We start from the raw sequence: 19,611 nt of genomic DNA on the forward strand, positions 1-19,611 counted from the left end.
AGTGGGGTCATGGGGGATGCAGGGGATGCAGGGGACATCGGAGGCACAGGGACATGGGAGATGTAGGGGACACGGGATGCAGGGGACATTGGAGACACAGGGACACAGGGGATGCAGGGACACAGGGGATGCAGGGGCCAGGGCTCTGCAGTGGGGACTTGGGGGATGCAGGGGACACTGGAGACAGAGGGACACCCCTGGGAGATGCAGGGGACACAGGGGATGCAGGGGACATTGGAGACACAGGGACACAGGGGATGCAGGGGCCAGGGCTCTGCAGTGGGGACTTGGGGGACGCAGGGGACACCGGAGATGCAGGAGCCAGGGCTGTGCATGCCCGGGCAGCGGGTCGGCCTGGGTGCGGAGTGCAGGCGTGCGGCTCTGCACACGGCAGCCTCCGTGCGTGGTGCAGGCAGGCAGGAGAGGTGTCCGGGGTGGGGGGGGACACACGGATGGCTGCGTGCCACCCCCCTGCACCCCAGCAGCCCCATCGGCTCCATCGCTGTGCCGGGGCTGCGGCTCCATCTGCGGATGCTGCTGGCTGGGCGGGATGCTCCGTTTGAAGGTGGGCGACGTCCCCGCCTGGCCCACCTCTGCAAGCCCTGCACCCGGGTGCTGAGCCCCCAGCGGGTGTGCTGCAGCCCGAGCAGCTCCCCGAACGGCCGTGCAAAGCCCCCTGCACCGGGAGACGGCGGCCCCGGCCCCGGCGAGGGTTAAGGGCCGCCGGAGGAGCGGGGCTGGGAGCGGGGTGAGTCAGCGGGAGGGGCTGCACATCTGGAGCTCATCGAGCAGCTGGGCAGCGATGCCGATGCCGGGGTGAACGGGGCCGGCCGGCTGCCCGCCGGGCTCGGGGGCTCCGGCTGCTGGCCGCGGCGCCGGGCTCCCTCGGCCTCCCTCGTGCTGCGCTCGCTGCCGGGCCGGCCGCCCGGGCGCCCCGCAGGTAGGTGGCCAGGGGAGCCGCCACGTGTCCCCGGGCGCCCTTGCCGCCGTCCTCCCCAGCGCCGGCTCGGCGCTTCCCAGGCCTGACCCGTCCCGGCTCGGGCCGTGGGATGTTTCCTGCCGGCTCCTCCCGGGGGGCGAGGAGAGGAGCGCGGCCGGCGGCAGGGCTTCGGGCCGTGCAATCGGCGCAGCCGGCGCGGCCTCTCCCCCGGCCGCAGCGCCCGTGCCCACTCCGCCGGCCCCCCGCCGCCGGAAGCCCCTTGCTCTGGATATCGCACGCAGACCCTTCCCCACGGGGCCAGCGCGGCTGCAGGGCCCGGCCCCCGGGGCAAGCGCAGCGGCGCCGGGCACGCGCACCCCGAGGGCACCGGCGGCCGGCGGGGCGCTGCCACCCCTGCAGCCTGCGCGCTCGCCGCAGCACCGGCCGCGCGCGGGGGCACGTGGGGCCGTGCGTCGGTCCTGCGCAGCTGCAGGCGCTGGCACCACCCGGGGCACCCCAGCCCCGCGCCTCCCCTCGGGGCGCCCACTAACGCCACCGCAGGGCTCAGCAGCCTGCAAACCCGTGCAGAGGGGTGGGCAGGCTCGGGGGCACGCACCCCACCGCAGCCCCCCTGCTCGGACGCGAGCAAACAGCGGCGCGGGTGCTCGCCTCCGGAGCGACGCCGAGGGGTGCGCGCGCCGGCTCATCGCGGTCGCGCCAGCAAACCCCGCCGGCCCCGAACGCTGGCCCTCCCCGGTGGAGTCCGGCCAGGGGGGAGAGCCCCGCCGGCAGCGGCGTGCCAGGCGATGCTGCGCCCGGGGCGGCGGGTGCCGGATGCCGGGGAGGGCCGGCGCTCACGTGTCCGCGCCGGGGCACTGACTCTCTGTTTGCTCCCGCAGAGAAGCAGCTGGGCAGCGCGACGCCGCAGGCGGTCCCGGAGGTAAGAGCCTTCCCCGGGGCAGAGTGCACCCGAGGCGCCGCCGGCCGCGGCAGAAGGGCGGCGCGGGAGCCCCGGCAGTGCCCGGCTGCTCCCCGCGCCCCGTGCAGCGGGGTCGGTGGGTGCAGACCCGTCGCGGCCGGCAGCGCCCCCTCTTCCTCGGGGGGCCGGGGGCGCCCGGCCCCGCTGCGCCCTGCCCCCAGTGGGTGCCCTGCCCGGGCCGCGTGCGCCAGGGGAGCTCGGCGCTGCCCGTGCCAAGCGTGCCGGACCTTTGCCCTGGGGCCGAGGGGCCGGTGGGGCCGAGCGCGGCGGTGAAAGGGGCCCATTGTGCCGGCTCTTAATGAGGGAAGTCGCTCACTCCTCCAGCGCTGGGGCCCTGGGGTGAGCACAGCCAGGGCGGCGTGCCAAGCACCCAGCACGGCCCTGCCTGGCGGAGGGGGCTGGCACCCCGGTACCGCTCCCCACGCGCCCCGCTGGCAGCGCCGTGGGGCAGGGGAGGGCCCTGGGCAGGCACCCAGCTGCGGGCAGAGGGCAGGCACCCGGGTGCAGGCAGGCTGCATGCAGACACCCGGGTGCAGGCAGGCACCCAGCTGTGGGCAGGCACCCAGCTGTGGGCAGGCACCCAGCTGCAGGCAGGCTGCAGGCAGACACCCGGGTGCAGGTAGGCGCCTGGGTGCAGACAGGCTGCAGGCAGGCATCTGGCAGAAGGCAGACACCCGCATGCAGGCAGACTCCTGGGTGCAGGCAGATTCCTGGGTGCAGGCAGACACCTGGCAGTGGGCAGGCCCTTGGGTGCAGGCAGATTCCTGGGTGCAGGCAGACACCTGGCAGTGGGCAGGCCCTTGGGTGCAGGCAGACACCTGGGTGCAGGCAGACACTTGGCAGTGGGCAGGCCCTTGGGTGCAGGCAGACTCCTGGGTGCAGGCAGACACCCGGCAGCAGGCAGGCACCCAGGTACAGGCACCCAGCTGCAGCAAGGAGGGGTGGGTGACGTGCCATGGGGCAGCTGGAAGCAGCGTGCCTGGGGCCGGGGCCGGGCAGGGCGCCCCGTTTGCTCTGCGGGGGACTCCCGGGCCCCCCGCGGTACTCGTCAACCCTTGGGCAATCACCACCCCATGGTACTCATTACCCTTGGGGTACTTGTCACCCCTGGGGTACTCACCACCCCATGGTACTCATCAACCCTTGAGCACTCACCACCCCATGGTACTTGTTACCCCTGGGGTACCCACCACCCCACGGTACCCGTCACCTCTGGGGTACTCCCTGCCCCATGGTGCTTGTCACCCCTGGGGTACTCAACACCCTGCGGTACTCGTCACCCCTTGGGGTATTCGTCACCTCTGGGGTACTCCCTGCCCCATGGTACTTGTTAGCCCTGGGGTACCCACCACCCCGTGGTACCTGCTAGCCTGGGTGCTCACTGCTCTGCAGTACTCAGTGTCCCGGGGCATCGTGTGCCCTGGGTTACTTGCTCCCCAGGGCACGCGCTGCCCCTGCGGTACTCGCTGCCGTGGGGGTCCTCGCAGCCCCTGGGGGTGCCGCTGTCCTGGGGTGCTCATTTTCCTGCGGTGCTTGCTGCCTTGGGGTATTTGCTGCCCCGGACGTGCTGGCTGCCCCAGGGCCCTCGCTGCCCAGCCTGTCCTGCTCCGCGTGCTCGCAGCAAAGCTGCGGCCGGGGCAGGGCCGGTGTCCCCCGTCCCTCGGGCTCCGAGCTGAGGGGCATGCAGGGTGCAGCAAGCTGCGCTGCCCTGGCTTTCCTGCATGGGGCTGGGGGCTGCATGGCCCAGGCTGGGGCTGTCCCTGTGTATGTCACCCCTCCCCTGCGCCTTTTGGCTGCTGCGTCCCCACTTGCCTTTCCCAGAGAGCTCCCCAGGGAGCTCGGGTGCCTCCAGAAAGCGTTTCTGCGTGCAAGACTGGCCTGGGAGGCTCCCGTGCATCCAGGCCCCTGGGCGTACCGGCGAGGGGAGGCAGCTGGAAGCGTGGCAGCTCAGCAGCAGAGGGTCGGCACAGCCTGGTGCGATAGCTCTGCTGGGGGCAAAAGTGAGGTACGCCGCGCTGGCGGTGCAAGGGCTGCAGGTGGGGGATGCCAGGCGTGCTGCTGAGCAGTAGCAGTGTGCAGGCGTGTGTGTGGCTGCACCTGGTGGCAAGCGTGCATGCACATGCAAAAGAGCATATGTGACTGTGTGTGTGTGTGCATTGGCAGGGTACGCCTTTGCGTACATGCGTGTGTATTCATACGTGCACGTGCATGCAGGGGTGTGGTGTCTGTGCACGCCTGTCTGCCTGCGGGCAGGCGTTCAGCAGGGTGTGCAGCCGGCGTGTGCAGTTTGAGCAGATGTGCATGCATGTGCGTCCACACCCCTGTGCGTTCAGGTGTATTTGTGTGTGTGTTTGCATGCGTGTGTACGTTAACACGGTGTGTGTGTTTGTATGTGTGCATTTGGGCAGAAACAGAGGTGTGTGTACCTGCTCCGTCCTGCACCCCGTGGCACGTCCGTGCTGCGGCACCCACTGGGGGCCGGTGCATGGGACGGAGCCGGTACCCTGGGCGGCTCCGGTGCCTCAGGTCCCCCTGTGTGCACGCAGGCTGCCCTGCAGCCCCCCCTGCACAGGGTGACCCCGGCCCTGCCGGCAACGCTCAGCTGAGCAGCTCCAGCGCGGCGGCACCGCCAACAAGCCCGGGAGCAAACAGAGGCTGCGCCAGGCGTTTGCGAGGAAGTGGGTCATGTGAAGGGCTCATGATGCCTGTGCCGCGCTGGGGACGGCGGGCACCGGGAGCAGGGCGCGCGGTGCCTGGCTGGAGGGGAACGCCACGCACGGGGTAACGGGCAGCTGCCAGCAGAGAGGGGCTGCGTGGGGGGCGGCCGCCTGGGCCGGCGGCTCTCCGGGGTGCAGCGGGTGCCCCCAACACGTCGGCGGCCGGAGGGCCGACGTGCAGGGCCGTGTTATCGCCCGTGCCCTGGGGGATCGCTGCCCCGGGTGGCGGCGTGGAGCGCCCAGAGGGCCGGCGCGCTCGCCGCGGTGCTGCCCGTCCCGGGGTGGCGGTGCCGGCCCCATCGCTCCCAGCATCCTGCCTGCCAGGGAGACCGGAAAAGCCTCCCTCGCCGGGGGGGTGGCGGGAGGGCTTTGGCCGCGGCCGAGCTCGCGCTGGACTAAAACGGGCAGGTTTCCGGCCCTGAGTCGTGCTGGTAGCTCGGCCCTGGACACGCTCCAGCTGCTTTGCAGGTGCGGAGCTGGGGGAGCCGAGCAGGCGGGTGAGGACGGCGGCTGGTGCGCCGCGCATGCTCCGGCGCCCGCGGCCCGTCCCCCCAGCGCCGCCTCCCCGGGCACCTGGGGCGGAAGGGGGCCCCGGAGCGCCCCGCGGCCGGCGCTGTCACGGGCCTGGGCCCGAGCCCAAGCCCGAGCCCGCCACGGGCAGCTGGTGGCCCTGACGGGGGCTTGGGGCTCCCTAGGGCCATGGGGCACGGGCCGGCAGGTTGCAGCAGGTAGTGCCTAGGGCACTGGCATGGCTCGGGCACCCCAGGGTGCAGCCTCCGCTCTGCAGGGACACGGGCTCAGCAGGGCTCGGGGCCCTGCGGGTCTGTGGGCTCGAGGGTGGGGGGGGGACGGGAGGGCTGCAGGTGTCTGCTGTCGGGACGATAACCTGGGGGCTCTGCGGCTGCACTGACGGATGCCCCCAAGTAAGCGACAAGCCTTGGGGAAAGATAAGGGACAAGTGGGGGGGGTGTCATGGCAGCCCCCCTTTGTCCAAGGGGAGCAGTCACAGCACCCTGCCGGAGGCTGGGGGTGCGGGAGGAGCTTTCCTGGGCGGAGCAGGGCAACCCCCGGGGGGGACTGTGCGGGGGGGGGGGAGGCTGGCATGTCGGGGGTCTGCAGAGCGGGTCAACCCTGACACCTGGGGGGGGGGGCACTCCAAGGGGGTTAATCCTGGCATGCTGGCTCCCCCCCCCCCAGGGGGATGCGTGCTGGAGGGGTTGACCCCAGCCATGCTGGGTGCGCTAGGTGCACTGGTCATGGTTAACCACTGCTGCACTGGGTGCACCGGTCACGGTTAACCCCCGCCGTGCGGGGTGCACGGGGTCCGTGTGCAGGGCCCGGCCCGGGGTGCACACCGGGTGCACCGGTCACGGTTAACCCACGCCGTGCGGGGTGCACGGGGTCCGTGTGCAGGGTCCGGCCCGGGGTGCACACCGGGGGCACCGGTCACGCTTAACCCCCGCCGTGCGCGGTGCACGGGGTCCGTGTGCAGGGTCCGGCCCGGGGTGCACACCGGGGGCACCGGTCACGCTTAACCCCCGCCGTGCGGGGTGCACGGGCTCCGTGTGCAGGGCCCGGCCCGGGGTGCACACCGGGGGCACCGGTCACGGTTAACCCCTGCCGTGCGGGGTGCACGGGGTCCGTGTGCAGGGTCCGGCCCGGGGTGCACCGGTCACGGTTAACCCCCACCGTGCGGGGTGCACGGGGTCCGTGTGCAGGGTCCGGCCCGGGGTGCACACCGGGGGCACCGGCCACGCTTAACCCCCGCCGTGCAGGGTGCACGGGGTCCGTGTGCAGGGTCCGGCCCGGGGTGCACACCGGGGGCACCGGTCACGGTTAACCCCCGCCGTGCGGGGTGCACGGGGTCCGTGTGCAGGGCCCGGCCCGGGGTGCACACCGGGGGCACCGGTCACGGTTAACCCCCACCGTGCGGGGTGCACGGGCTCCGTGTGCAGGGTCCGGCCCGGGGTGCACACCGGGGGCACCGGTCACGGTTAACCCCCGCCGTGCGGGGTGCACGGGGTCCGTGTGCAGGGTCCGGCCCGGGGTGCACACCGGGGGCACCGGTCACGCTTAACCCCCGCCGTGCGGGGTGCACGGGGTCCGTGTGCAGGGCCCGGCCTGGGGTGCACACCGGGGGCACCGGTTACGGTTAACCCCCACCGTGCGGGGTGCACGGGGTCCGTGTGCAGGGCCCGGCCCGGGGTGCACACCGGGGGCACCGGCCACGCTTAACCCCCGCCGTGCGGGGTGCACGGGGTCCGTGTGCAGGGTCCGGCCCGGGGTGCACACCGGGGGCACCGGCCACGCTTAACCCCCGCCGTGCGGGGTGCACGGGGTTTGTGTGCAGGGTCCGGCCCGGGGTGCACACCGGGGGCACCGGTCACGGTTAACCCCCGCCGTGCGGGGTGCACGGGGTCCGTGTGCAGGGCCCGGCCCGGGGTGCGCACCGGGGGCACCGGTTACGGTTAACCCCCGCCGTGCGGGGTGCACGGGGTCCGTGTGCAGGGCCCGGCCCGGGGTGCACACCGGGGGCACCGGCCACGCTTAACCCCCGCCGTGCGGGGTGCACGGGGTCCGTGTGCAGGGCCCGGCCCGGGGTGCACACCGGGGGCACCGGTCACGCTTAACCCCCGCCGTGCGGGGTGCACGGGGTCCGTGTGCAGGGTCCGGCCCGGGGTGCACACCGGGGGCACCGGTTACGGTTAACCCCCACCGTGCGGGGTGCACGGGGTCCGTGTGCAGGGCCCGGCCCGGGGTGCACACCGGGGGCACCGGCCACGCTTAACCCCCGCCGTGCGGGGTGCACGGGGTTTGTGTGCAGGGTCCGGCCCGGGGTGCACACCGGGGGCACCGGTCACGCTTAACCCCCGCCGTGCGGGGTGCACGGGGTCCGTGTGCAGGGCCCGGCCCGGGGTGCGCACCGGGGGCACCGGTTACGGTTAACCCCCGCCGTGCGGGGTGCACGGGGTCCGTGTGCAGGGCCCGGCCCAGGGTGCACACCGGGGGCACCGGCCACGCTTAACCCCCGCCGTGCGGGGTGCACGGGGTCCGTGTGCAGGGCCCGGCCCGGGGTGCACACCGGGGGCACCGGTCACGGTTAACCCCCGCCGTGCGCGGTGCACGGGGTCCGTGTGCAGGGTCCGGCCCGGGGTGCACACCGGGTGCACCGGCCACGCTTAACCCCCGCCGTGCGGGGTGCACGGGGTTTGTGTGCAGGGTCCGGCCCGGGGTGCACACCGGGGGCACCGGTTACGGTTAACCCCCACCGTGCGGGGTGCACGGGGTCCGTGTGCAGGGCCCGGCCCGGGGTGCACACCGGGGGCACCGGTCACGGTTAACCCCCGCCGTGCGGGGTGCACGGGCTCCGTGTGCAGGGCCCGGCCCGGGGTGCACACCGGGGGCACCGGTCACGGTTAACCCCCGCCGTGCGGGGTGCACGGGGTCCGTGTGCAGGGTCCGGCCCGGGGTGCACACCGGGTGCACCGGTCACGGTTAACCCCCGCCGTGCGGGGTGCACGGGCTCCGTGTGCAGGGCCCGGCCCGGGGTGCACACCGGGGGCACCGGTCACGCTTAACCCCCGCCGTGCGCGGTGCACGGGGTCCGTGTGCAGGGTCCGGCCCGGGGTGCACACCGGGGGCACCGGTCACGGTTAACCCCCGCCGTGCGGGGTGCACAGGGTCCGTGTGCAGGGTCCGGCCCGGGGTGCACACCGGGGGCACCGGTCACGCTTAACCCCCGCCGTGCGGGGTGCACGGGGTCCGTGTGCAGGGCCCGGCCCGGGGTGCACACCGGGGGCACCGGCCACGCTCACCGCCGAGCCCGGGCTGCGCCGGCTGCACGGCTCGTGGTTCTGCCCCAGCACGGCGGTGCCGGTGCCGGTGCCGGGGGCTGCAGCGTGCGCGGCCCCGGTGGCGGCGGCGGCGGCTCTCGGCGCCGGCCCCGGTGTGCGGCAGCGATAGGCGCGGGCGCGCCGCCGCCCCGCCCGCCGCGCACGGCCGCGCCCGCCCCGCCCGCGCCGCCGCCGCCGCCGCACCGAGCCGAGGCCGCCGCCGCCGGTGCCGCTGCCGGTGCCCGCGCCGCGCCGCAGCCCCCGGACATGCTCCGCCGGCGGGCGGGCGGCGCGGCGCGCCCCGGCCCCCCCCGCGGCGCCCGGTGAGTACCGCGCACCGGCACCGCCGCGCTCCCCGCCGGGCCCTGCGCCCTGGCCGCGCCGGGGCCCCGGGGGCGGGGGCTGGTGGGGGGGCCGCCCGCTCCCGCCCCCGCCGGCCTCGGCCCCCCCGCAGCCCGTGGCCACGGCGACGGCGCGCGCACGGGCGGCCGCGGTCCCGCGTGGGCGGCGGCGGAGGTGCGCCCGAGCCGCAGCGTGGGAAGGGGCGGGCGCGGCGGGGCCGGTTGCGTGCCCGGGGCGGGCTGTCCGGTCCGGTCCTGTCCTGTCCGGTCCGGTCTGGCCCGACCCGGTCCGGCCCGCAGCCGCAGCGTGGGGGCTGCGCGGCCCCGTCCCCGGCTGCGGGCGGGGGGGCGGCGGGGGCCAGGCGGGGGCTGCAGTGCTGCTGCGGGAGCATCCGGGTCTGCGGGTGCAGGGAGGGGGGCTGCGGGGTGCAGGGAGGGGTCTGCGGGGTGCAGGGTCTGCGGGTGCAGGGAGGGGTCTGCGGGGTGCAGGGTCTGCGGGGTGCAGGGAGGGGTCTGCGGGGTGCAGGGAGGGGTCTGCGGGGTGCAGGGTCTGCGGGTGCAGGAAGGGGGTCTGTGAGGTGCAGGGAGGCGGTCTGTGGGGTGCAGGGTCTGTAGGGTGCAGGGAGAGGGCTCTGTGCTGCAGGAGCCATGGGGTCTGTAGGGTGCAGGGTCTGCGGGGTGCAGAGAGGGGGTCTATGGGGTGCAAGTTCTGCAGGGTGCAAGGAGGGGGTCTGTGAGGTGCAGGGTCCCGGGGGTGCAGGGTCTGCAGGGTGCAGAGAGGGGGTCTGTGGGGTACAGGGTCTGCAGGGTGCAGGGAGAGGGTCTGTGAGGTGCAGGGTCTGTGGGGTGCAGGGTCTGCAGGGTGCAGGGAGGGAGTCTGTAGGGTGCAGGATCTGCAGGGTGCAGGGAGAGGGGTCTGTGCTACAGGAGCCATGGGGTCTGTAGGGTGCAGGGTCTGTGGGGTACATGGTGGGGATCTGTGGGATGCAGGTTCTGCAGGGTGCAGGGAGGGGGTCTGTGAGGTGCCAGGTCTGCAGGGTGCAGGGTGGAGGGGGCTGTGCTGCAGGGTCCCTGGGGTCTGTAGGGTGCAGGGTGGAGGGGGCTGTGCTGCAGGAGCCATGGGGTCTACAGGATGCAGGGCACAGAGTGTGTGGGGGGCAGGGTGTGTGGGGGACAGGGCAGGGGTCTGTGCTGCAGGAGCCATAGGGTGATGGGGTGCATGATGAGAGTCTATTACAGGGTAGGGTCTGTGGGGTGCAGGATGAGGGTCTGTGCTTCAGGAGCTGTGGGGTGGAGGGTGGGGGTTCCTGCTGCAGGAGCTGTGGGGTCTGTGGGGTGCACGATGGGGGCTGTGCTGTAGGAGCCATAGGGCTGTGTGCTGCAGAGTCCATGGGGTGCAGGGCGAGGGTCTGTGGGGTGCAGGATGGGGGTTTGTGCTGCAGGAGCCGTGGGGTCTGTGGGGTGCAGGGTGGAGGTGTGTGCAGCAGAGTCCATGGGGTGCAGGGTGGGGATCTGTGGGGTATAGGATGGGAGTTCATGCTGCAGGAGCTGTGGGGTGCAGGACGGGGGTGTGTGGGGTGCAGGGTGGGGGTTCGTGCTGCAGGAGCCGTGGGGTGCAGGGTGGGGGTGTGTGGGGTGCAGGGTGGGGGTTCGTGCTGCAGGAGCCATGGGGTGCAGGACGGGGGTGTGTGGGGCGCAGGGTGGGGGTTCGTGCTGCAGGAGCCGTGGGGTGCAGGACGGGGGTGTGTGGGGCGCAGGGTGGGGGTTCGTGCTGCAGGAGCCGTGGGGTGCAGGACGGGGGTGTGTGGGGCGCAGGGTGGGGGTTCGTGCTGCAGGAGCCGTGGGGTGCAGGACGGGGGTGTGTGGGGCGCAGGGTGGGGGTTCGTGCTGCAGGAGCCGTGGGGTGCAGGGTGGGGGTGTGTGGGGTGCAGGGTGGGGGTTCGTGCTGCAGGAGCCGTGGGGTGCAGGACGGGGGTGTGTGGGGCGCAGCGCCTGGCGGAGAGGCGCGTGCTGCGGGTGTGCTGTGGGCCCGTGCAGCGCCGGGCGGGGGTGTGGGGCCGTGGGTAGCGCTGTGGGGGCTGCGGGGGGCGGCGGGGGGCTGGTCCGCACGTTTCAGGCCCCGTGCGTGTCCTGATGCTGCAAATCCCTTGCGGAGGCAGCGCGTGGGGGGAAGGGGGCGTGCGGCCGTGGGGTGGGCCGGGGTCCCGGGGGCGGTGTGGGGCTGCCGGCCCGTCGGGTCCGGCGCTGTTCTCCTGTCCCACGCGCTGAGGTTTCCGCCCCTGCCGGCGGGCAGCACGTGGGCCCGGGGCTGCAGGCCTGGAGCCCGCCCCTGGGGGGACCCTCTGGAAAGGTTTCGGCTAAACGCCTCGACCGTTTCTGAGGTCGGGGAGAATTCCTCCTGCCTGGGTTAAACCAGTGCCGGAGCTGCGCCCCTGGGGGGGCTGCAGGGTCACTGTGCTGCGGGGGGGCTGCTGGGGGGCTGCAGGGTCACTGCGCTGCTGGGGGGCTGCAGGGCTGCAGGGGGCTGCAGGGTCACTGCGCTGCTGGGGGCTGCAGGGCTGCGGGGGGGCTGCTGGGGGGCTGCAGGGTCACTGCGCTGCTGGGGGCTGCAGGGCTGCGGGGGGGCTGCAGGGTCACTTCGCTGCTGGGGGCTGCGGGGGGCTGCAGGGTCACTGTGCTGTGGGGGGGCTGCAGGGTCACTGTGCTGCCAGGGGGGCTGCAGGGCTGCGGGAGGGGGGCTGCCCGGGGGGGCTGCAGGGTCACTGCGCTGCTGGGGGCTGTGGGGGGCTGCAGGGTCACTGCGCTGCCGGGGGGCTGCAGGGCTGCAGGGGGGCTGCAGGGTCACTGTGCTGTGGGGGGGCTGCAGGGCTGCCAGGGGGGCTGCAGGGCTGCGGGGGGGGCTGCAGGGTCACTGCGCTGCTGGGGGGGCTGCGGCGGGGGCTGCAGGGTCACTGCGCTGCTGGGGGGGCTGCCAGGGGGGCTGCAGGGTCACTGCGCTGCCAGGGGGGCCTGCAGGGCTGCGGGGGGGGCTGCAGGGCCACTGCACTTCGGAGCAGGCGCTTGCGGTCGGCAGGGTGAATTTGCTGAGTTTTGAGCTTCTGGAGAGGGTGCTGCAGCAGCAGGGAGCTCCCCGGGGTTCGGGGCTGAGCTCGGTGGCGGCTCCGCTCGTGCCAGGCTGGCTGCGTCCCCCTGCTCTCCGGAGCCCCGGCAGCGCGGCGTCGAGGGGCGCCAGGGAAGAGGTGCCGGGTCCGGAGCAGACCCCGAAGCGCCCGGCGCCCCTTTCCCGCGCTGAGCCGGCGTGGCGCGGTGCCGGCCGACCCGGGCGGCTGGCTCCCTCGGGATCCCCGTCCCTCTCTGGGGCTCACCTGCCGAGCGCTTCCGGGCCCCGAGCCATGCGGCGTCCCGTGGAAAAAAATAGCACGTGATCGCGTAATCGAAGACGGCTTCTCGCGGCGCTGCGCCAGGGGGTGGAATTGCAGAAGCATCCTCGCCGCCGGCAGCCGCTGGCGTTGGCGGCTTCGCTTGGCAACCTCCGGCACGCTCTCCGGGGACCGTCCCCCGGCGCCGTGGGGCACGCCGCTCCGGGCTGTTCCCGGGGGGCCGCCGGGGCCCCAGCTCCTCCTGCGGCCCCAGGCCCTCCCGCACGGCTCGCGGCCCCGCCGGGACTCACGTCCGGCCGTGGCTCGCTGCATCCGCGGCATCGGCCGCGTCCTCCCCGCGTGCCGGACCTGCAGGGTCCGAGCTCTGCCCTGGCCGTGAGCCGCCTCCGTTGCGCCAGGTTTTTCCCCTTTGCCGAGGTCTTCCCTGGGGCGCCCTCCTGCCCCGCGCCAGGCGCCGCTCTGAGCACGGAGCGGCGTTGGGTGCAGCGGTCTGGGGGTCATGCCGGCAGTTTGCCCCCAGCGCGCGGCTCCCCCTGGGCCAGCCGTCCCGCTCCGTGGCCGCCCTCGGAGGTGGCAGGCCCAGCCGGCCACCGCGGCCCCTGCGGCGGCCTCTGCACGGAGGCAGCAGGGTGCAGCAGCGGGGCTCCGCGCAGCTCGGTCTGCGCCCTCGGCGCCGGCCGTGTTTTCTCAGTGCGGTGCACGCGGGCGCTTTGCACGGTGCGCCGGCCAGGCAGGAGCCGGCAGGAGGCCCTGCCCCGGCGAGCGGGCTGTGGGGGTCTGGAGGTGCCGCCGGGGAGGGGACGCGGCGCTGGGCAGCGGGGGCTGCGTGGGGGCCGCCCCGCGCAGAGCCGAGCGCGCCCCGGGCCCTGACGCCGCCTCTCCTGCAGGAGCTGATGTCGGCGGGGTGCCGGGAGGCGGCGGGGATGGCGGAGGAGAGCTCCAGCGGCAGCAGCAGCTCGCCCAGCCCCGGGGACACGCTGCCCTGGAACCTGGCCAAGCACCAGCGCAGCAAGCGCACCAAGGCGGCCGCCGGCAACGGCACCGTGCTGGACCCCGCCGAGCGGGCCGTCATCAGGATCGCAGGTAGGGCTGCCGGGGAACGGGGCGGCGCGGTGCGGGCCGGCGGCGGCGCGAAGCGCGGGGCCGCTGCGTGGCCGTGCTGGGGGGCTCTCGCCACCCGGATGGGCCCCTCTCCGTGGCGTTGCGGCGAGGGGTGTCTGGGCCATGGCAGACGCGGCCCGGCCCGCGGGGCGGCCCGTTTGCACAGCTAAGTGCCCGTTGTGCCTCGGACGAGGGTGCTGGCCGGGCCGGCGGGGGGTGCGCGCGTGCCGCTGCGGGGCGGACGGGGCGCGGGACCCTGCCGGGAGCTGCCGGCGGGCCAGCGCTGTCGGAGGGGACGAGGGTGGCGAGGCCGCTGCAGGCTGTGGACCCTGTCCCGCTCAGCTGCACCGAGCAGGGCGGTCGTGGGGGCGATGCTGGTGCCGTGCTGGGGCGTTGGGGGTGATGCTCCGCGGGGCCGTGCCAGTGTGTCCGGGGTGCTGCCGGGGGCGGGAGCGCCGAGCCGGGCTGCGGGCACAAGGGGCGATGCTGCGGCTCAGAGCTGGGCCCTGCCGAGGGGGTCGGGATGGCAGTGCTGAGCGGGGAGGTCTGCACCGTGCCGAGGGGGTCGGGATGGCGGTGCCGAGGGGGTCGGGACGGCGGTGCCGGGCGCGGAGGTCTGCACCGTGCCGAGGGGGTCGGGATGGTGGTGCCAAGAGGGTCAGCATGGCGGTGCCGGGCGCGGAGGTCTGCACCGCGCCAAGGGGGTCGGGACGGCGGTGCCAAGAGGGTCAGCATGGCGGTGCCGGGCGCGGAGGTCTGCACCGTGCTGAGGGGGTCGGGATGGCGGTGCCGAGGGGGTCGGGACGGCGGTGCCGGGCGCGGAGGTCTGCACCGCGCCGAGGGGGTCGGGATGGCAGTGCCGAGGGGGTCGGGACGGCGGTGCCGGGCGTGGAGGTCTGCACCGCTCCGAGGGGGTCGGGACGGCGGTGCCGGGCGCGGAGGTCTGCACCGCGCCGAGGGGGTCGGGATGGCAGTGCCGAGGGGGTCGGGACGGCGGTGCCGGGCGTGGAGGTCTGCACCGCTCCGAGGGGGTCGGGACGGCGGTGCCGGGCGCGGAGGTCTGCACCGCGCCGAGGGGGTCGGGATGGCAGTGCCGAGGGGGTCGGGACGGCGGTGCCGGGCGTGGAGGTCTGCACCGCTCCGAGGGGGTCGGGATGGCAGTGCCGAGGGGGTCGGGACGGCGGTGCCGGGCGTGGAGGTCTGCACCGCTCCGAGGGGGTCGGGATGGCAGTGCCGAGGGGGTCGGGACGGCGGTGCCGGGCGCGGAGGTCTGCACCGCGCCGAGGGGGTCGGGATGGCAGTGCCGAGGGGGTCGGGACGGCGGTGCCGGGCGTGGAGGTCTGCACCGCTCCGAGGGGGTCGGGACGGCGGTGCCGGGCGCGGAGGTCTGCACCGCGCCGAGGGGGTCGGGACGGCGGTGCCGGGCGCGGAGGTCTGCACCGTGCCGAGGGGGTCGGGATGGCGGTGCCGAGGGGGTCGGGACGGTGGTGCTGGGCGCGGAGGTCTGCACCGCTCCGATGGGGTTGGGACGGCGGTGCCAAGGGGGTCGGGATGGCAGTGCCGAGCGGGGAGGTCTGCACCGCGCCGAGGGGGTCGGGATGGCGGTGCCGAGGGGGTCGGGACGGTGGTGCTGGGCGCGGAGGTCTGCACCGCGCCGAGGGGGTCGGGATGGCGGTGCCGGACGCGGAGGTCTGCACCGCTCCGATGGGGTCGGGACGGCAGTGCCAAGGGGGTCGGGACGGTGGTGCCGAGGGGGTCGGGACGGCAGTGCCGAGCGGGGAGGTCTGCACCGCTCCGAGGGGGTCGGGACGGCGGTGCCGGGCGCGGAGGTCCGTGCGGTGCCAGGATTGCCGATGCCCGTTGGGAGCAGGGCGTCCACGGCGTCTCCGTGAGCGGCCCCGGTGTCGCTCCGGCGTGCTGGGCCCCGCCGGGACGTTGGCAGGGCTCCGCCGGGCGCTGGGTGGGACGCGCCGCTGGGCATCGCCGGGCTGCGGGGCCGGGGGCTTCGAGGCCGCCGGAGGAGCCTCGTCCGGGGGGCTGTGCCCACCCCGGGGTGGCGTCTCCTGCGGGACGCCGGCCCGTGCTCCGGCTGGGGCTCTGCAGTGACAGCGGGCGCCGTCGGAGGCAGGACGCGTCCCTGGGGCACCCTTGCAGCGGCGCCGCGGCCGGGTCGTCCCCGGGGCTCTGCAGCCGCCACGGTTGCCGTCACAGGGCCCCTGGGGTCGGGGGCGAGGTGTGTCGACCCTTTGTGCCCCCCCCGTGTGTGCTGGGCCCAGGGGGGCTCCTGCCCCCCCCGGGGGAATGTCCAGCACCCCCATGTCCATGGCGAGGGGGCTTTTTGTGCCCCCTGCCCCATGCCCGTGGAGGAGTGCCCCCCTTCTGCCCTGTGCCCTTGGCAGGGGGGGCCATGCCAGAGGGGCCATGTGCCCCCCTGCCCCCCCCATGCTGGAGGGGCCGTGCACCCTGCATTGGGGGGATCATGCAGCCCCTGCCTGCCCTGCACTGGGGATTGTGCATCCTGCACTGGGGGGGGCCACGCACCCTCTGCCTGCCCCATGCTGGGAGGGGGCCATGCACCCCACACCTAGGGGGTCATGCACACCTGCCTTCCCTGCGCTGGGGGGCTGTGCACCCCATGCCTAGGGGGCCGTGCACCCCTACCTGCCCCATGCTGGGGGAGGGCTGTGCACCCCTACCTGCCCCACGCTGGGGGGGGGGGCTGTGCACCCTATGCCTAGGGGGCCGTGCACCCCTACCTGCCCCATGCTGGGGGAGGGCTGTGCACCCCTACCTGTCCCACGCTGGGGGGGGGGGGGCTGTGCACCCTATGCCTAGGGGGTCATGCACCCCTACCTGCCCCATGCTGGGGATGGAGGCCATGCACCCCACACCCAGGGGGCTGTTCACCCCTACCTGCCCCACGCTGTGGGGGGGCCGTGCACCCCATGCCTAGGGGGTCATGCACTCCTACCTGCCCCATGGTGGGGGGAGCTGTGCCCCTTGCATTGGGGGGGCTGTGCACCCCTACCTGCTCCATGCTGGGGGGAGCATGCACCCCACGCCTGGGGGGCCGTTCACCCCTACCTGCCCTGTGCTTGGGAGGGGGCTGTGCACCCTGCGTTGGGGGGGGTCGTGCACCCCCTGCCTGCCCCGTGCTGGGGGGGGGGGCCGTGCGGGGCTGCTGGCTCAGGCCGCGCGAGGCGGTCATGGGGCTGTGGCCTCCCAGCTATGGGATTGTTTCCACTGCCTGTCCTTGTCCTCGATTTAGCAGCCGTCCCAGGTGCAGGGTGGCCTGGCCCCGCGCTGGGGCTCAGCTATGCCCTGCCCTGCCTGGGGCCGGCCCCGTGGCCCCCCCAGCCGCACTGCCCGGCTCCGCTCCTCGGCGGGCAGCAGGCTCCCCCGTCCCCACATGCCGTCTCTGTGGGGCTCCCCCGTCCCCACATGCCGTCTCCGTGGGGCTCCCCTTTTCCCATTCGTTTCCCTGCGGGAGTTTCTCCCTGCCCTTTCCCGCGGGCGCCGTGCCAAGCGTCAGCGCTCCCTGGCTCGGTACCCGCAGGGCTTGGGGGATATCCTGCTGGGGCCGGGGCCGTGGGTCTGGGGGTGCTGGGTGAAGCCAGGCCGGAGCCCCTGGGTCACCCTGACGGCTCCTCAGGGGGTTCCCCAGGGTCCCTGCTGGTGCTGGTGCCCCAACTTGGGGAGTCCCCAGGGGTCCCAGCCTCACCATCGCAGCCCTGCTGGGGTCTCGGGCGCTGGGTCACAGCTTGGGGTCGGGAGCGGAGCTGGCTGACAATGCCCAGGCTGCAGGGGGCTGCAGCCCCGGGGGGCGCCCGGGGCGGGTGCAGGCGCCCTGCGGGCACCTGGCTGAGTCCGGCCGGGTGACACCGGCAGCTGAGTCATGGGGTGGGGTGCTGTGCTGTTGGGGAGCTGCCCCGGGGCAGCGTGCTGGGGGGTGGGGGTGGGGGGCACGGGTGGTGTGCGAGTGCAGGGGGGTGGCAGCCCTTGGGGCACGAGGTGAGCACATGCAGGGCTGCAGTGCGCGGGGGGTGGCAGTGTGTGCATGGGGGGCACGAGACGCATGCGAGCACATGTGGGGTGGCAGTGTGTGTGGGGTGGCAGCACGTGTGTGTGGGGCATGAGGTGAGCACATGTGGGGCAGCAGTGTGTGTGGGGCGGCAGTGTGTGTGCATGGGGCATGAGGCGCATGCGAGCATGTGTGGGGCAGCAGTGTGCATGGGGTGAGAGCGTGCGTGCCCGCGCTGCAGAGGAGCGGGGCGCGTGTGGGGCAGGAGCGTGCGTGCCTGTGCCCACGCTGCAGAGGAGCGGGGTGCGTGTGGGGCGGGAGTGCGCGTGCCCGTGCCCGCACTGCAGAGCACTGGGGTGCGCGTGGGGCAGGAGTGCGCGTGTGGCTGCCCGCACTGCAGAGGAGTGGAGTGGGGCACGCGTGGGGCGCGGGTGCGCGTGGGCAGGCCGGGCTGGGGGCGGGCGGGCTGTTTGCCCGGGGCGCGTTGCGCGTGGGCACACGGGCGTGGGGCCGGCACCCCGCGCTATTTCGGTGCGGCGCCGGGCTCCAGCGGCTCCCGCTCCGCGGCTTGGGTTTCCTGGGGGTTTTGAGCCGCTATATTTAGGGCTGACGCCGCCGCGTCCCGCTCCGGGCCGGTATCGCATGGCCGCGGCCGTGCGGCTGCCCCACGCGGCGTGTGCGTGCAAACGCGTTTGCACGCGTGTCGTGCGGCCGGGCCGGGGCGACCCCCTCCTGCCGCGGGGGCGGCGGGGGCGGGGGGCGGGCAGCGGCGCGGCGCGGCGGGGCGGGCGGGGGGCGGCGGGTGCGGGGGTCCCCGCAGCCCCGGCGGGCTGGGTCCGCGCTGCGGCGCCCGGGCAGGGGCGTCCGGCCGCGGGTGGCGGAGCGCGGTGCGCGGAGCGCGGAGCCCGGTGCCGGCTCCGGCGGCTCCTTTAAGGGGTAGGGCCGGGCGGCTGGAATGTCCCGTCGGGCTGGGCCGGGCCGGGCCGGGCCGGGCGGCGCCGGGGCTGTTGCAGGCGGCGCTGGCCCCCGCTGGCAGCCCCCGGCCCCGCCGCGCCGCCCTGAGCCATGGCCACCTACGCCCTGGGGAGCTTGCCCCCCAACCCCGAGGAGCAGGACTTCATCCAAGCCTACGAGGACGTGCGGGAGAGATACAAAGGTACCAGCGCCGCTCCGGCCCCTGCCCGCCTCCGGGGGTCGCGGCGCGGGACCCCCCGGGCGCGGGACCCCGGGCCGGGGCCGGGCAGCGCCGAGCTCCGCGTTCATTCCCATAATAGGGCAGGACAGGCGCAGCCGGCGGCCGGAGCCGGGCTCGCTCCGATGGCGCTCGCTGCAGCGCGCGGCGCTGCCAGAGCCGGGGGGCTCCCGGGGTCCTGCCGGCGGGGAGCTGGGGCCCCTCCGGCTGCCGCCGCCCCTCCGGGTGCCGCTGCCTGGGGGCTGCCCCAGGCTGCCGCCTCCTCCACCTCCTCCTCCTCCTCCGGGGTTACAGTGCCCAGGGAGCCGGGGGCACGGGAGACCCCAGAGCAGGTGCGACCCAGGGAGCACGGGGGGCTGCAGCCGGAGGGCAGCCCTGTGTTGGGGGCATGGGGCCGGGTCCCCACAGGGCTGGGACGAGCCCCATGGGGCCAGGAGGTGGGGGGGGTAAGGGGGCACGTGCAATTCGGGGTGCCACTTCTGGGCACACGTAGGAGGAAGGGCAGGAGCCCGTGCCAGCACCCGGACGTGGAGGAGCGCCCAGCAGGGCAGGGGGCCTGGGCGAGGGTCCCACGCGCGGGGCGGCTGGGGACGGGGCGCTTTGGTGCTTGGCAGCGGCGCTGGCACCTCGGGAGCTATGTGGCTCCTCCGGTTTCCTCGGGTTTCTCGGAGCAGCGGGACGGACACGTGGCCGGCCGGGCATGGGGCTGGCGCTGCGTGGGGCCGAGCGCCGCCGGCTGCCATGCCCTTACAAGGGGAGCCAGGAGCAGCAGGACGCCGCGGCCGGGGTGGGGGGAGCTGCCCCCGGGTGCTGGCACACACGGGCTGCGGGCGACGCCAGCTGTCCCACCGCGCTCTCCGGGGCAGCAAGCATCCTTGCCGGGCGCCTTCCCCCGTGCTGCGTGGGTGCGGGAGCAGCGGCCGTTCGCCCTGCCCTGCCGTGCCCCCCCCCTTCCTTGCAGGAGGGTAAGTCCCTGGCTTACGTCCTCGTGCACGCGAACGGTCCACGTGCGGTCGCGTGCCGGCTCTGCCGCTCTGCGCGCACGGGCTGGGACAGGTACCCGCTCTGGCACCTGGCTGCCACGGCCGGGCTCCACTGCACGTGCATGCTGGCCCCACGCGGGGCGGG

General features: G+C 74.8%; 1 protein-coding gene across 9 annotated transcripts in view; it reads left to right on the forward strand.

Annotated features, from left to right (window-relative positions):
• Positions 1-1,780: 1,780 nt before the first annotated feature.
• Positions 1,781-19,611, forward strand: part of PLEC (plectin) — an 84,281-nt gene continuing 66,450 nt past the window's right edge. For 3 of the 9 annotated variants that reach the window (XM_068933657.1, XM_068933662.1, XM_068933663.1), the window contains exons 1-2: positions 4,559-4,679; positions 13,057-13,252. In XM_068933657.1, coding sequence (XP_068789758.1) covers positions 13,063-13,252 — 190 coding nt within the window. In that variant the 5' untranslated portion in view covers positions 4,559-4,679; positions 13,057-13,062. Of the gene's footprint in view, positions 1,860-4,558; positions 4,680-5,461; positions 5,539-8,705; positions 8,772-13,056; positions 13,253-18,302; positions 18,448-19,611 lie in introns of those variants that run through there. The other 6 variants (XM_068933666.1, XM_068933668.1, XM_068933658.1 and 3 more) reach the window with 5 other exon arrangements.

This window comes from Struthio camelus, chromosome 2, assembly GCF_040807025.1.
Source record: "Struthio camelus isolate bStrCam1 chromosome 2, bStrCam1.hap1, whole genome shotgun sequence".
Classification (NCBI taxonomy): domain Eukaryota; kingdom Metazoa; phylum Chordata; class Aves; order Struthioniformes; family Struthionidae; genus Struthio; species Struthio camelus.